The sequence below is a fragment of the Pyricularia pennisetigena genome (genome assembly GCF_004337985.1).
Source record: "Pyricularia pennisetigena strain Br36 chromosome 4 map unlocalized Pyricularia_pennisetigena_Br36_Scf_6, whole genome shotgun sequence".
Lineage (NCBI taxonomy): Eukaryota > Fungi > Ascomycota > Sordariomycetes > Magnaporthales > Pyriculariaceae > Pyricularia > Pyricularia pennisetigena.
In genome coordinates, this window is record NW_021940918.1 from 3,230,674 (window position 1) to 3,245,982 (window position 15,309).

At 53.4% G+C, this 15,309-nt stretch overlaps 4 protein-coding genes across 4 annotated transcripts in view; 3 read left to right on the forward strand and 1 right to left on the reverse strand.

The window, feature by feature from the left end:
- Nucleotides 1-160: 160 nt before the first annotated feature.
- PpBr36_06559 (uncharacterized protein) lies at nt 161-1,812 on the forward strand (the record flags this gene model as incomplete). Its single annotated transcript, XM_029893704.1, has 2 exons — nt 161-582; nt 669-1,812. 2 exons carry the CDS (start codon nt 161-163, stop codon nt 1,810-1,812), a joined length of 1,566 nt encoding a protein of 521 aa, XP_029746163.1.
- Nucleotides 1,813-4,971: 3,159 nt separating this feature from the next.
- On the forward strand, nt 4,972-8,417 carry PpBr36_06560 (uncharacterized protein; the record flags this gene model as incomplete). The annotated part of the gene is made up of 2 exons (XM_029893705.1): nt 4,972-6,389; nt 7,154-8,417. The coding sequence occupies 2 exons, from the start codon at nt 4,972-4,974 to the stop codon at nt 8,415-8,417; spliced, it is 2,682 nt and encodes an 893-aa protein (XP_029745419.1).
- A 1,772-nt stretch (nt 8,418-10,189) lies between these two features.
- Nucleotides 10,190-12,936, reverse strand: PpBr36_06561 (uncharacterized protein; the record flags this gene model as incomplete). Its single annotated transcript, XM_029893706.1, has 2 exons — nt 10,190-12,172; nt 12,259-12,936. 2 exons carry the CDS (start codon nt 12,934-12,936, stop codon nt 10,190-10,192), a joined length of 2,661 nt encoding a protein of 886 aa, XP_029746191.1.
- Nucleotides 12,937-14,612: 1,676 nt separating this feature from the next.
- The window catches only part of PpBr36_06562 (uncharacterized protein), a gene marked incomplete at both ends in the record, with an annotated part of 4,137 nt that continues 3,440 nt past the window's right edge, over nt 14,613-15,309 (forward strand). Inside the window, 2 exons of the mRNA XM_029893707.1 lie at nt 14,613-14,705; nt 14,780-15,302. Of these exons, the coding sequence (XP_029746426.1) occupies nt 14,613-14,705; nt 14,780-15,302 (616 nt within the window). The remainder of the gene's footprint in view (nt 14,706-14,779; nt 15,303-15,309) is intronic.

Consider the following 15,309-nt stretch of genomic DNA (forward strand, 5'->3'; position numbering starts at 1 on the left):
CCCCATAAGTTTCCTTTTCCTCTCGAAATTCGTTCTTTTGGCACCCAGGTGTCTTGAAAAAAAAACCTCATTCCATATAGGGTGATAATAAGAGGCACTCATTCTAGCCTCTGGGCATAGCAACAGGGAAGAGCCTCTCTGACTGATATTAGCCGCCGTCATGGCGACCACACAACCAATAGTATCCACAGGCAGGGACGCTGGCAATGACATTCGGATTGAAGAAGAACAAATCGGCCGCTCACATACCAATGAGGAGGGAATTTTGAAAAATGGCCCTATGGTGGACAAGGTCGACCAGTTTGGCTCGCACACCAAGACGGATCCGAGAGAAATCGCCTTGGTCAAGAAGCTGGATTGGCATATTCTTGTGAGGAAACCCGTTCCCTTTGAGGGACAAGTTTACAGGCGTGTTCTGAGACTGATCTGTCCCCGTCCCAACCAGCCTATCCTCTGGCTCATGTATCTCTTCAACTACCTCGACCGCAACGCCTTGGTGAATGCTCGACTCGACGACCTCGAGAAGAGGCTTAATCTGGTGGGCACCGAGTACAACACATGCGTGTCGATTCTGTTTGTTGGGTTAGTGGTTGCAGCTGGGCTGTAATACCATACATATCAAATACTGCCACAAGACGAATACTGACAAAAAATAAAAAACAAAAAAGCTACATCGCCTTTCAGATCCCCTCCAACATGATCCTCACCAGAGTCAAGCCCTCGTGGTACATGGCGGGCTTCTGCCTCGCCTGGTCCATCATCAGCCTGCTCACATACCTGGCACACGATTACTCCACCATGGTGGCCTTCCGCTTCCTCCTGGGCGTGACCGAGGCGCCGTTCTACCCCGGCGCCCTGTACGTCATCAGCATGTTCTACACGCGCAAGGAGATCGCCGTGCGCATGTCGTGGTTCTTCACGGCCAACATGCTAGCCAGCGCCGTGTCGCCGCTCATCGCGGCCGGGGTCTTCTCGGGGCTGGGCGGCGCCCGCGGCCTCGCGGGCTGGCAGTGGCTGTTCATCATCCAGGGCGCGCTGAGCATCGTGGTGGCCATCATGGCCTTCTTCATGCTGCCCGACCACCCGCTCACGACGAGGTGGCTGAGCGAGCGGGAGAAGCAGCTGGCGCACGCGAGGATCTGCATGGACACGACGGACCTGGCCGAGGGCACGAGCGTGTGGCTCGGGCTGAAGCAGGCCGCCGCGGACTGGCGGACCTGGGTCCTCGTGCTCATGTACAACTTTCACCTGTCGTCCATCAGCTTCCAGAACTTTCTGCCGACGGTGCTGCAGACGTTGGTGGAGGACAGGATCATGAGCTTGGTGCTGACGTTCCCGCCGTATCTCTTCGCGGCCGTCATGGCCGTGGTCATGGGCAAGACCTCGGGTCACTTCAACGAGCGGACGTGGCACATAACCGTGTGCAAGTCCATCGTCATCATCGGCTTCGTACTACCAGTCGCGACCTTCAACGTCCCGGCCCGGATGGTGGGCATCTTTCTGTTTGTGGGCTTCACGTTTGGTATCAACAACATCATCCTCGGCTGGGTATCCTCGACGCTCGGACAGACCAACGAGAAGAAGTCGGTTTCCCTGGCCATCGCCAACTCGCTGGGCAACATGTCTTCCATCTACATGCCGTACATCTGGGACAAGCAGTTTGCACCGCGGTACATCCCGCCCTGGCTGGCGAGTATCGCTTTTTCGGCGGGCTGCGTGGCGCTGGCTTGGTCTCTCAAGCTGGCGTTGAAGAGGCAGAATAAGAAGATGAAGGAGAGGGATCCGACCGAAACCAACTTTTACGTCTACTAGACGCAGGTTGGTGGGTTGGTTCAAGGGAATTCGGTCACAACACTTTGTTCTGGAACAAATCTAGACCAACTCTAATAGAAATTACAGCAAGATTTGAGTCAGTAGCAGCTGAGATGGGATGATTTCCATAGGCAGACCAACCAATAAAGTCCGTGACAAGGTCGCCCTTATCCCTGATGGGGCAAGTGGGCTTGCGTTGCCATTGAGTTCATCCGAGCTAAAGAACAAGTCTGGAAATGAACACTAGAATAGACTACAGTAGTGCGTGATGGCGGCATGATGAAAAATTGGTAAGCTTTAGGTGCCAAAGACGAACGCGACGACTCAATATAGGCTATGGAGGAGTAAACTCAGCAATAGTGGCAGAAAAAATTTATGTTGTTACGAGAATTAACCACCTTTCTAGCCAGCGGTTGTATTGCCGGCCGGGCTGCTGCTGCAAGTTTCTCCCAAGACGTCCACGCACATCCATCAACCCGGTATCCTTTGTTACATAGTTTATCACACCCAATCCATAGAGTCGTGAACGTAGTAGCAATTTGTTTGTCGGGGCAAAAACACACCAAGGTAGTCAGTCAGACGAGATGCGCTGGAGGATCCTGTTGGCCTGTTCCCTTGTCCACGTGGTATTTTAGCGCATATTTCGTATTTGTAAGCTTCCTCCACCGCCTATGGAAGTTCAACCCTCTCTCCAAACTGCAAGGCTGCGGAGACTAGATACGTCGTGAACGGCCCTCACTTCCTAGTTGACGTTTCCCCGTCACGGCAGAGTGTCACCCCCTCAATAAAGAAGCAAGCAAGACATACGGTCTTTGAGGATGTTGGGAGGGGAAGATGCAGGCTGCCGTACTGGTGCAGCAAACGCAGTACCAAAAACGGAGGGCTCTGTTCATTTTTCGCCAAATGTGTGGTACCCTATGAGCCCTGGTTCACGAAAAGCGCACAGTGATGTTTTGATGTTTTATAAACTCAAGAACGGCTCTCGGGGAATTGGGTCGCGAATACCGGGATTTTTCTGCTTTTCGGCCTCGGACATTATCTTCTTGTAGCTTGAGCAGGGGTAAGAGTCGCTTGACTGGTAGTTCCCCGTGATTGCCCATTGAAAATCTATCTAGCAGCGGTGTGCAGCTTAACTCCGATTACTCCCCTCGGTGTTGGATGTGAGATTAAAAATCAATATTAAATTGTTGATGATATTGGTAAGAGCTTGGGATTTCTGAGAACATTTGAATGGTCAACTGCGCCACTCTGTTATACGGGGGAAAATACCATGCAGACCACGAAAGAGGCCATGCTTAGTCGAGATTCGATGGATGTAGAAGGGATAAATGCGAATCGAATGCATTCCTTTCCCATTAATTCAATGTGCTTCGTCAAGGTCTGCGAGTCCGAATCAAATGGCAGCAACCATGATAGGATACGGAGCAGAAAAAAAAAAAAAAAAAGTTTCTTGGGTGACAAATTACGCACCTCAAGGTGCGTAAGTCCTCGGATTTTCACCTTGGCTGAGATGCCTAGGTATTTAGGCAGCGACGTTATTGCTCAGACTACTGTAGATTAGACTAAAGCTTCATTTCAGGCATTGGGCACCAAGGTTCTCGGACTTGGACAAAGAAACTAAGCCTTACCATCACTAAATCGGATATTAATCTGATCAATTCGCGAAAAACAACAACGACGTTGATCTCCAATATGTGGAGTCTATCAACTGACTCATCAGGGGCTATCTGGGGCTCCAGCCCGACCAGACGATGTTGGTTTTGAGTATTGAGTTTAGGATTCTGGTGTCTTTTTTTTTTTTTTTTTTTTTTTTGTCTCACCCCTTTCGTTCCAAATCGTCCATCCTAGCAGTATGGTGTGGCGCCCATTTACTGTACTGCGAGACGATGAGCCGGCCAGGTACAGACCATTGACAAGGGTCCATCCCAGGCGCCAACTCGTCTAGAATCGGTTGTGTAACAAGGCAGCCAAATGAATATGGTACAGGTCAATTCAATCCATGGGTCAGCAACCCCTTGCCGGCCTCGTCTCCCGCTGCCAAAATTTCCCTGAGGATCATCTCTCTACCAATTACCGAGAAATGACACGGGTAGCTGCTGGTTTTGGCTGTCCGACTCGGCTTTCCCTGATACATCAAACCTACCCATGAGAAACCCTTCAAGGACATCAATGCCCAGAAACAAAAGACAGATCCAACAGACAGCATAACAATTAGCGTAATCGTGCGCCTGGCGCGGCAGGGAGGCAGGCAGGCAGGCAGGCAGACCGGCAAGGTAGCTTGTTGCTGGCCGTGGTCCCGTCCTTAAATTGTTAGAGAAGGTCAGGCTGGTTGCCGACCCGCCACAAGAAGCGGGCTCTCATGCCACTCCTTTGCCAGTGGCAGTCACCTGCCAACCCTGAATCTGCATGTTGCGGCCCACTGCGGCACCCAATCTGAAGAGAGTTACGGCAGCCCAGCTCCGCACAGCACAGGTGAACTGGAGGTACCCAGACCCGTTTGTGTACTAAGTTAGCAGCGGGCAAGCACCTCTGCCGCAAGTCTGCACAGCCCAAGCGGCACGCACTGGAACATCGTCGGGAACCTAACTTGACAGGATTGGGTCCCCCCTCTCATCTGCTTCTTGTCCCAACATCAAATCCAAGGACTCGTCGGGCCCGAGTAATATCTCTTACCTTATTTTTCTCCCTCTCTTTTTTCTTTTTCTAAATCGNTTTCTTACCAAGGGGCTTCTGCTAGGTGTACCAACCCGGCCACAACTATGACTACCATCGGTGGTCACTTTGGTACCAACTCGGCATAAGCCCGTCAATCAAACTTGCTCTCCATCACCACATTTTTTTGTTAGCCCTGTCAGCGTTTCAATACCTATAGAAAGGATTTATAATACCGGCTAGACTCTTTTTGGTTCCTTCATTCTAGCTGCGACGAAAAGCATTCCATCCTTCATCCTGTCTTTAAACAAACATATAAGTTTGGGGCAGCTGTCGTCATAGACAAGCAGGCCAAGCAGCTGTTCATTCGATTATCTTCGTACACTGCGTTGGCCATACACGAATCCAATTTATTGCCGACCTAAACGAAGCCAAACAAACAAACAAACAAACAAATAAACAAGCAGCCTTACCTTTACTAATATAGCTTGGAGTCTACTCGCCACCATGTCAGGCCCAGGGACCGAGAAGTTGCAAGCAACTTTCAACCACGAAAAGGGCGTGGAGACTTCGAGCTCTTCCGCCGTGCCGAGCCAACACACGAACCCATCATCGACCTCTTTGAAAGAAACCATGCAGAGCACCGGTGGAAATGTCGACGCCGAAAAGGGCAATGTCAGCGGCAGTGATAACGCCCCTGTCCCATCTGCACCGCCCACGGGCCCTGCCCCTGGCTCCGGGTTCCATCCCTCCGACTTCCCTGACGGAGGTCTCGAGGCCTGGTTGGTCGTCTTTGGCGGATTCTGTGCACTGTTCTGCACCTTTGGTCTGGTCAACTGCATAGGCGTGTTCCAGACATACTACGTCCGGGGCCCCTTGGCGTCGTATGGTCAGTCCACGGTCGCCTGGATCACGGCGACGCAGGTCTTTGGCATGGTGTTTGGCGGCATCGTCTTCGGCAGGATGTACGACTCGTACGGCCCGCGGTGGCTCATCATCGGCGGCACGCTGGTCTACGTCTTTGGCCTGATGATGACGAGCCTCTGCACCGAGTACTATCAATTCTTTCTGGCGCAGAGCATCGTCAGCGCCATCGGCTCCAGCGCAATCTTCAACTCGGTGCTCCCGACGCTCGTGGGATGGTTCTTCAAGCGCAGGGCCGCCGCGTTCGGCATCACCGCCGCCGGCTCCTCGCTCGGAGGCGTCGTCCTGCCCATCATGATGAACCATCTCATCCCCCGCATCGGTTTCGGCTGGACCATCCGCATCGTCGCCTTCATCTTCCTCGCCCTGCTGACCGTCTCGGCGGTGACCGTCAAGTCCCGCCTACCCCCCAAGGCCAAGCCTCTTGTGCTGGCCGAGTACACCGACGCGTTCAAGGACCCCGTCTACGTGTTGACCCTGGCGGCCAACTTCCTCTTCTTCTGGGGCATGTTCCTCCCCTTCAACTTCATCATCCTGCAGGCGGTCAAGGCGGGCATGGACCCCAACCTGGCAGAATACCTGCTGCCCATCATCAACGCCGTGTCCATCTTTGGCCGGATCCTGCCCGGAATCGCCGCCGACAAGTTTGGCCGCTACAACATGATGATCATCATCACGGGCCTGTCAGCCGTCTTCACCCTCGCGCTCTGGATCCCGGGGACCACGACGGGGGCCCTCATCGGCTTCGCCGTCGTCTTTGGCTTCGTGTCGGGCGGGTTTATCGGCATGGCTCCCACGCTCATCGCCCAGATCTCCGACATTCGTCAGATCGGTGTCCGGACCGGCCTGGCGTTTGCCGTACAGTCCTTTGGCGCCCTTACCGGGTCGCCCATCGCAGGCGCCATAGTCAACTCCCAGGGAGGGCAGTACATTGGTCTGCAGCTGTTTTGCGGGCTGACCATGGCTGCCAGTGTCGTTTTCTACTTTGCGGCAAGATCAAAGTATGGCGGCATCAAGTTGTTTCAAAAGATATAGATGCGCTTTTATAAGCGGCTTATGTTATTATATTCTCCCCTCCCTAAAAAGGTGTTGGCTCATAGGGACCATGGTCCATGTCGGCAACATACATATGATAGTTGACATGACAATAAATAAAATAGATCATAAATCCAACTGTGGCTGCAATGAAGGCATGTGTTGTCTCATCTGACAGGTTAGCAACGAAAATTCATTTGGCTTGACTACATTCCTTTGGATTACATGTCTCCGAAAAAAGGGGAAAAAAAAGAAAAAACAGAAATGATATGCTCAGGGGTGTCACGTGAGCGGCACGTTGGTTTCCATTTGCGGCAAGAACCCACTGATCCATCTACGTCATCGCCTGCTCCATGGCTGACAGCTTTGTTTGCTCTTTTGCGTGATGATCCCTTTCCCAGATATTTTCAGGATTGAAAAAAATCAGTTAATTCCTTGCCTGTTCTGAGCTGCAATTCGATCAATTGCGAGCGAATATCAGGAAAAAAAAAGCAACCACAAAGAAAATAATGGCCGAAGTTGCAGCGGGAGCCCTCGCGGCCGAGCAGGTCATCATGACGGGCGTAGAGGCTGGTGCTGCAGTCGCCGTTGCCAAGCCCACGCAGCCGCTCAGAGCTTCCCTCAACCAAATCACCATCCCGGTAGATGATCATGCCGTGTAGGTTTCCCAAAGAATAAAAACCCCTCTTTAACAAGTGCTAACAAAAGGTTTTACTGGCTTCCCTAACAGACAATCTGATCTGGGGAGGACTCACCATACAGTCACCTGCATCGGCAACCGAGCCTTTATCTTTGGCGGCCAGCTGGCCAGCGGCCAACTATGCAACACAGATGTGCACACGGTTGCTCTGTCTACCATAGAGTCCGACTCCACCCCTGCAAATCCCGACGGCTACGTCAAGGTCTCCGAGCCCCAGAGATACAACGCCCAGAAATACAGCCGCTACCCAGCCTTCCCGCTCAAGGACGCCACCACAGGCGAGACTTTGCTGCCGGCGCCGAGAACCCGCCACGCCGCAGCCGCCCGGGGAGACTACGTTCTGATCCATGGCGGTCTCGATGCCTCGGGCACGGCCACCTCAGCCGCCGACAATGGCACCGAGAACCCCGCCACGATCTGGCTTTGGGACTCGGGCAGCCTGAAGTGGGCGCGCATCAACGCAACGGTGCAGATCGGCGCCACGTTTGCTTCTCGCTGGGATCACGCCATCTTTGTCGACCAGACGCAGGACATACTCATCCTGCATGGCGGTCACACCGAGACGGGACCCTCGGCGGAGACGTGGATGTACGACTTTAATTCGCTTACGTGGACGGAGCTGCCCTCCGCGCCGGTCGCCTCGCTCGCCTCGAATGTGGCATACACCAACGGGACACTCTTTTCGGTCTCGTCTGGAGACGGCGAGCTCGGAGGATCGGTCCACTTCCTCAAGCTGGGCCACTCGTCTGAAGATCGCGAGAAGCCGCTGTCCTGGGAGACGGTCGACTTCCCCGCGAACCCTCTGACTCCCGGACCCCGCATCCGGATCGGCGGCGCACTCGTCCCTGTGGCCACGGGCTTCGGCAGGCGGTACCTGGTGTACATGTTTGGCAGTACGGAGAAGGCGGCGACTTCGGTGGCCGGAGACGTCGGCCCCTCCATCATAAGCAGCAGTAACAGCAACCCGAGGCAGCCATCGATGCTGCCCGAGCACGACAAGCCGCTCTACTCGGACATTTGGAGTCTGCAGCTGCCGTCGGAGGGCTTCACCGCCTCGACAATCAAGGATGCGATCCGCGACAGGATCCCCGGCGTCAACTCAGGCGCCATGACGTGGTCAGAGGTCGAGGTTCTCCCCAACGAAATGGTCGGCCATGAAGGCAAGGCGCACCCGGGGCCAGTTGCGTTTTTCGGTGCCGCGGCCTGTCTGGACGAAAAGGGTGTGTTCTTCTGGGGTGGAACCAGCGCCGACAGGATGGTGCAGGATGATGGTTGGCTTGTAAAGATTTCTTAGATTTTGTGGCAATGTGATTGTTGGAATGCATTTCAGAGGGTCGTAGTAGCAGCAGAATTAGTCGGGTGAAAAGAATCGTACTGGCAAGAATCACAAAGGGAAATGCGCGCGGCTGTGCTAGGTCTATAATGTTTTAATTGAATATTCTTTTCATACAGGGGTGTGTCGTATAGGGGTTAGTACACTTCGTTGTGGCCGAAGAAACGCAAGTTCGAGTCTTGCCACGCCCAAAACCTTTTCTATTTTTGACGGAATTGTTTTTGTTTTTTTGTCTTGGCAAAAGAGAGATGTTTTCGGCGCTTCATTTCTGTTTTTGCTTGCATGCCCTATTTGTTGTTTTTCAACATTGAACGAAAATTCAGGGAAAAAAAGGCTTGCTCTATAGTGCGTCAATGAATTGCGCATGTTGGTTGTCATTGCGAACTTCTCTAAGCCTTTGCCCCTTTTCCGGCATAGGGGGCCGTCGTCACATTAGTTGCCCATTTGTGACCCTATGGGTTAGCAAGTATCTTTATCGCTTACTGTTTACACCTTAGTAAAAGTATGAACGGCCTGAACATTTCGAGGGTAAATGAACTCAGCATTGCCGCCAATCAAATCAGTTTTCTCGTTCTGGCTTCAATCAAGTCCAAAGTCCCCGTGACAAAACCACCATTTACAAACAGCAGATCGATACTGAAGATGCCGCTACTTTTTATATGCCTCCATTTTAATGCTTGATCCCATAACCGTGATGACTTGCGCTCCTTTGAACGGCGGATACGAGTTGCTTGCTTGCTCTGTCTGTCCTTGAACTCGGTCTATGCCGAACTTTGTTTACTCTTGCTGTGGCCGCTCGTGGTGGCTTTCGGACAGAACATAGAGCTTCCCGGTGGTCGTCGCCACACATCTCGCCACCACTTACTTTTTACGGCCTGAACTAGAGCTTGAGAGGCGGCCCTGATCAATGACCAACCAAAACACTTTGCTGAATTGGTTGCAGGATGAGTTTGGTCGACTGTGTGTTTAGGCACCAGCAACCACTAGCGCCGTCCACCCGTCGACCTACCGGTAGTCACCGACGCGGCGGTCGGCATGGCTTTAGTCTTCTCCAGTTCCTTACAAACCGGCAAGGAATATTCCAGCGCGGTACCAGCACTTACTGTCTGGAATAACAAAAGGGGCGAGCCAGAGTGAACCAAGAAACGCATTGTATTCTTTTCCCAAGTCTTTCATTATGGATAGGTAAAGCCCCAGATACTTCTCACGTTAGTTTGCCTTTTAGAAACCATCAGAGACAAGGCCGAAAGACTCAAACTTCTTCACCATCTAGCACCTCTCTCGCCCAGATCGCCGTATCGACGGCCGATGCAACCATCAACGTCGGCGCCGGCACGTCAGGCGCGACCGCGCAGGTGCTGCCACTGACGGTGATGCGGACGCGGCGCCCTGTCCGCATGTGGGGCTCTTGCCTTTGCGCGGTAGGGTGGTCGAGCTTGAGAGGCTAATCTTTGCCCTGTGCATCTGTTAAAGTGAAGGAGAGTTACGCATCCTAGATTCGAGTCTGATTCAATTATTCTTCCACATTAAAGATATGCTCCACGTCCATGACTCTCCTCAACTCCTAAACTCCTATGCTATGCGTAAATCTTCCAAGAATCTAGTTGCACCTGCCAAGATCGGGAATCGAGCTTGATCCTAATACAGAGATCCTGAATCGCTATTCGTGATAGATTAATACAAATTTCGGACGAGTCCCCGGCCGCACCAGCCACAAGAACCCTACTCGCGCGTTACATGCCTCCCATGAAGCCCCCGTTCTGCGCAAACCGCAGCTGAAACTCCCGCAAATCCGCCCACGTCCTCAACTCTTCCTCCTCGTCCATCGGCGTCATCACCCCGGCGCCGAGCTGGGGATCCAAGGATTCGGCCGAAGCGGGCGGCCGTCTGCCACTGGCACCCGGCCCACCTGTTTTCTCCAACCTGATGAGTATGTCGACAAAGTGCTTCAGTGTCGCTTCAGACTTGACCGCCACTGGGCCCTTGCGTTCTGGCGCGTCGGCGAGGAGCGTCGAGGCGACCTGGCGAATCTTGTTGATGATGGAGGGCCCGTTCGGTTCCATGTTGCGCTGCGTGATGGACGCGAGGACCACGAGCAGGTTTTGCACTATACGCTCGCGCTCGATGGCAAACTCGTCGGGTTTTTCAACTCCGTCGGCTGTGGTGGAGGGCCTGTTTGCGGCATGTTGGTCGGCTGTGCCGTCAGAGCCTCCGTTTGCATACATTCCCCGCGAGTGATGCGCATCTCGAAGCGTAAAGCATCGTTCTACGTAGTAAGACAGCGTCGACAGTAATGAAACATATATGTTGGACTTTTGTATCTCCCATTGGAGCAACCTGCGACGTTCAGGCTGGTTCACAATGACATGCCTGACGTCATTAGCCGGTTGCTGGTTGGGGTATGCCGGCGGGAAATATTGGTACCCTGGCGCATCTTCAAAAAGATCGCGGTGCGTTCCTTGGATCTTGGAAAAGTCAAAGTTGACTGCCGAGGCGCCGTTGTCGGAACCTGTCGGGTTATCCTGCACAGGCGACAGGTCAATATTCAGTCGAAGTTCCGGCGGCAAGTTGTCGATGGCGTGTTTTGCCGCCTGAATGCAGCCGGCGAGGAGATCCTCCTGTTCCCGCAACGAAATACTACTAATCCCATAAGACAACTCAAGAGCCACAAGCGGATTCATGGTTGAGTATATCCTGATACCGGCGTTGAATCCGGCTATCTGCGAGACTGTACCAGGAGGCTGCGGCCGAATCTCAGTCTCTGTGATGTACTCATCGTCGACCTCGGCGGGGAATCCTGGAAAAGATTCACCAGTCGTTGGGGGAGGAAATGGTATTTCCCTAGTTGAAGCTCCCAGCTGAACCATGGACCTGACGCCCACCATAACAACCCAAAAAATTCGCTTGCCCATCTGATCTTCTATATGGTTGATTGGGCTCGCTTGTGTCATCTCATAGTCATCCGCGGCTGTGCCCAAAACAACAGGATTGCGCCTGCCAAGATGGAATCCAAGCTCCCGCACTATCGCCAATGCTTCTGCCATAAAGCGGCGACAGCCTTTCCACTGCATAGTGTAACCACTGGCAATCGCAAGCAAGTAACTTGTGGCGGCATCCTCGATGGTGTATGTCTCCTTGATGGCGAATCTATGGCCCCGAGCCCTTAGTGCAACGTCGCGACAATGATCTATCATCACGATTGCCCGAGGAAAAAGGTCGGCACCACGTTGGGATTTGAGATGCAGTCGTGCAACCCGTGGGAACGACGCGACAAGGCTTCCTATCATGCTTGCGAGCAGGCCCAGGAAGACTGGATTTGTTTTGTCCTCTCTGTTCTCGAACGCACGGCGGAAGGTAGGCTCGTGAGGAAAAGGTATCAAGGGATGAATGTAGGTATAGTAGTCGTCAATGAGCAACTCCAGCACCGGCCACGGAGCGATAGACTCTGCATCAAGTATTTGTCCTTGGTTGGCTTGCTGGGCCCCTATACCAGGAACGGAGTTTTGCGACACTTCAGGACTCGCACTAGCCTGAGCAGCGACAGAGGGTGTCTCCGGCGAGTTGTTCCAGCCTGGGTTGGGTTCAAGGCGGGCACGTTTGGCTCTGGCTGCTTCGGCGTGTTTGTTGGGTGGTCCACGACGTTTCATTTCTCGTCTATAGGTACACTCCACGTTCAACGAGCTGCACGGCTTACACGGCGGGCCGGCTTCATCGCACTGTGCCAAAGTGTAAAGAACTGATGATTAGCAAGGCGCAGTTCTACCAGGCTCAGTAATATAGGAACATGCCCCAAACGACTGACCTTGACCTTGCGCGCGCTGCACATATCGCACGCCCGTCGCAGGCGCGTCTGCTTTGCGGGCATTGTGGCCCCGGCCGGAGGTGAAGGACCAGCGGCACTGCCGGGCGACGGCGCTGTTGGTGAATATGGCAAACCATCGTAGCCTGATGTAGCCTGGCCGTCAGGGCTTGTGGCGGGGTATGAGGAATGCTGATGTTGCTCAAACCCATGCGATATTGGGGCTAACTGTGGGTAGTGGTGCTGCTCGCGAGGCTGTTGGGAAATGCCCGTGTCCTGTATAGCTGGCAGCGGAGTAGTCTCGGGAGCTGTGGTTGACGTCGCGCTAGCAGCTTGAAGGATTTGAAGGGTATGCTGCGCCGAAGCCACAGCCGATTGCGCCGAGGACTCATATCTGGGCGTCACTGGGGAGTGGAGACCCTGGGATTGCACAGGCTGGCGGGGATTGGAGTGGACTTCGGGTTGCGATGCTCGACGTTGGTGGTTTTGGTATTGCTGCTGGTGCTGCGTCGCACTGGTCGCAATAGCATGGAGAGGTGAAACTCCCGGCAATTGCGGTTGTGGTCGTTGTTGTGGTTGCTGCGGCTGTGACGTTGAGGAGTCGGCCTCGGCACTCCTGCCGCCACTGGCCAAATTCACAACACCGCCATCGTGGGAGGGCGGCGCGTAGCTCGAGGACATGCTCGGAAACGGCGAGCCCCGAGCGACGGGCGAACCGAGCGATGCGAGCCGGCGCGCGCTAAACCGCTGGCGCGGGTCTTGTTTCCGAATATCCGCTTCTGATTGCGCGCCCGCATTGAGCGACCAGAGGCTGCAATCTGGGGTAGGCAAAGATAAGCAAGACAGGCGAATTGTCGGTTGTTGTGCGGTAGAATCACGGGTGATTGTGTTTGGCTGACAATGAGTGGATCAGGGGCAGCGAAACGGGTTGTGCGGGTCTCCCCATGGGCATTGATGGAATGAAAGATTTGATTGATTGATTGGATAACTGTTGCTTCCGTGGCGGGGGCTGGCTGTCATCGCATTCCAGCAGGTTGTGACATGGTCGGCTGCGCCCGTCGGTCATGTGATCTTGGTGGGGGTCAATTACCTGCTGTAGCTCCGCCTGAACTTTTCTTGGACGAAACCCAACACTTCAACGCCGATGGGCACCATTGGGACACCCACAGGAGGATATCTATCTATGGTCATGCATGTTATTTTCGCTGCGATCGCCAAAGTTTCAACAGCCCGACGAGATTCACCGGTATCCCGGCGTTCAATTAGCACGGAAAGAAATCACCGACATCGTCGACATTACCGATGAGGTCACGTTTGGCCAGAAATACCAACGCTCGACAAAAAATTTTGCAATAATAAAAACACTTGGCAATCGTGATCAAGCTTCTGGGTCCCAGATTAGAACTAGAATGCCGAGAGTCTTGGTAATGCTTGTCTAGTGGCTTGCCTCTCGTTTCCCTTTCTTGGCTTCTTTCAGCGACAGTGTCGGTCATGTCTAAACAAAGGTCCTTGTCGAAACCACTTTCAGCGAGTCGCCGACAGCGGTCTATCCACCCACGCATCAATCAAATCATCGGCGCCCTGACTTAGTTTAGTTTTGGCATCCACTCGCCATGCAATGCACCTGGAAGTCCGGTTTGAATCCCGTTTGAGCCTGGAGCAACGCCAAGACTTTGACCACAGTCGCCCTGTGCCCCTTTTTAAGCAGTGTCAAACAAGCTTCTTCAACCATATCCCCGCATCATCAACGTTACGTTACGATCCTGGCCGACCCAAACCCTCGCCGAGCTTTTTTCCCTCTTTGGATCGGCGTATCCCGCGGTGGATTTTTGCTTGTTTCCTGAATGCCAAGCCCACGGATGTTTTTCATGTGAGGATCATGCAGTCCTCGTTTTGATGCGTCTTCAAGCGACAGGCAACTTTCCCCGGTTGCCTGTCACGTTGTCAACGCTTGACCTGCCAATGTCGCCATCACTATGGGATGCCCATGGTCTAGGCCCTGTGGTCCCGTATGAAGAGGAACACAACTTGGGATGACAGGGTGAAGATCTAGATTTACAAGTTTCTCAGGCTCCCGAAACTGCACATATATCTTGACACCTTCCCGTCCTTCCCTTTAGCCAAGAACTCTTTTTTTTCATTCAGAGTCCTTACAGTGTACTCATCTGAGCCTTATTCCTTTTTTTTTTTTTTTTTGGTCCTTTTGTCAACTTTGTTTGATCCCAGGGACAGGTTTCCTCTTTCATTCCCCCCTTTTTTCCCTTCTTTTTTCTTTCTCTTCTTTTCTATTCTTCTGAGTCTACACAGCTCAGCATCACTCGTCGATCGAGTGATCTTCGCAAGCAGCATCTCACATCATGCATATCCCCACAATCTCATTATCCCTCGTGCTCGTCTCCGGCGTAGCGGCATCACTACCAGGGTTCCAGCCCAGCCTCGGAGGCTACAGTGTATGTGAAACAAAATCCCCGGACTATGGTTCTGTCATGTTTCTAGCAGCTTTACGTTCTAACCAATCTTGCAGGGTGGCCTTGCCAGTCGAGCCTCCATCACCATTACAGACCGCAAGAATGGCAATGTCGTAAAGGAGGAAAAGTTCAACCGAGCCGACATCACCGTTGGCGGCAGTCAGGTAGCCGAGGCAGAAGGCAACAAGGCCGCGGAGGAGGCAGAAGAAAAATTCAAGAAGAACTTGGGCATCATCGTCGACCCCAAGACCGGCACCAGCAATTCGGGCGGAGCCCTTGGCATCACCACAGGATCCGACGGCAGCGTGTCGGTCGGCGGTAAGAATGGCATCAACATCGGTGCTCCCGAAAAGGCGCAAAAGAAGAAGAGCGGTGAAGAGGCCGCCGCTCCCGCAGAGACTGAAAAGGTGGCTGAGCCAGGAAAAGAGGCTGGCGCTGGTGCCGGTAAAGAGGGTGCTGGTGCCGGAAAAGAGGGTGCCGAAGCCGGAAAAGAGGGTGCTGGTGCCGGTAAAGAGGGTGCCGGTGCCGGTAAAGAGGGTGCCGGTGCTGGCAAAGAGGGTGCCGGTAAAGAGGGTGCTGGTGCCGG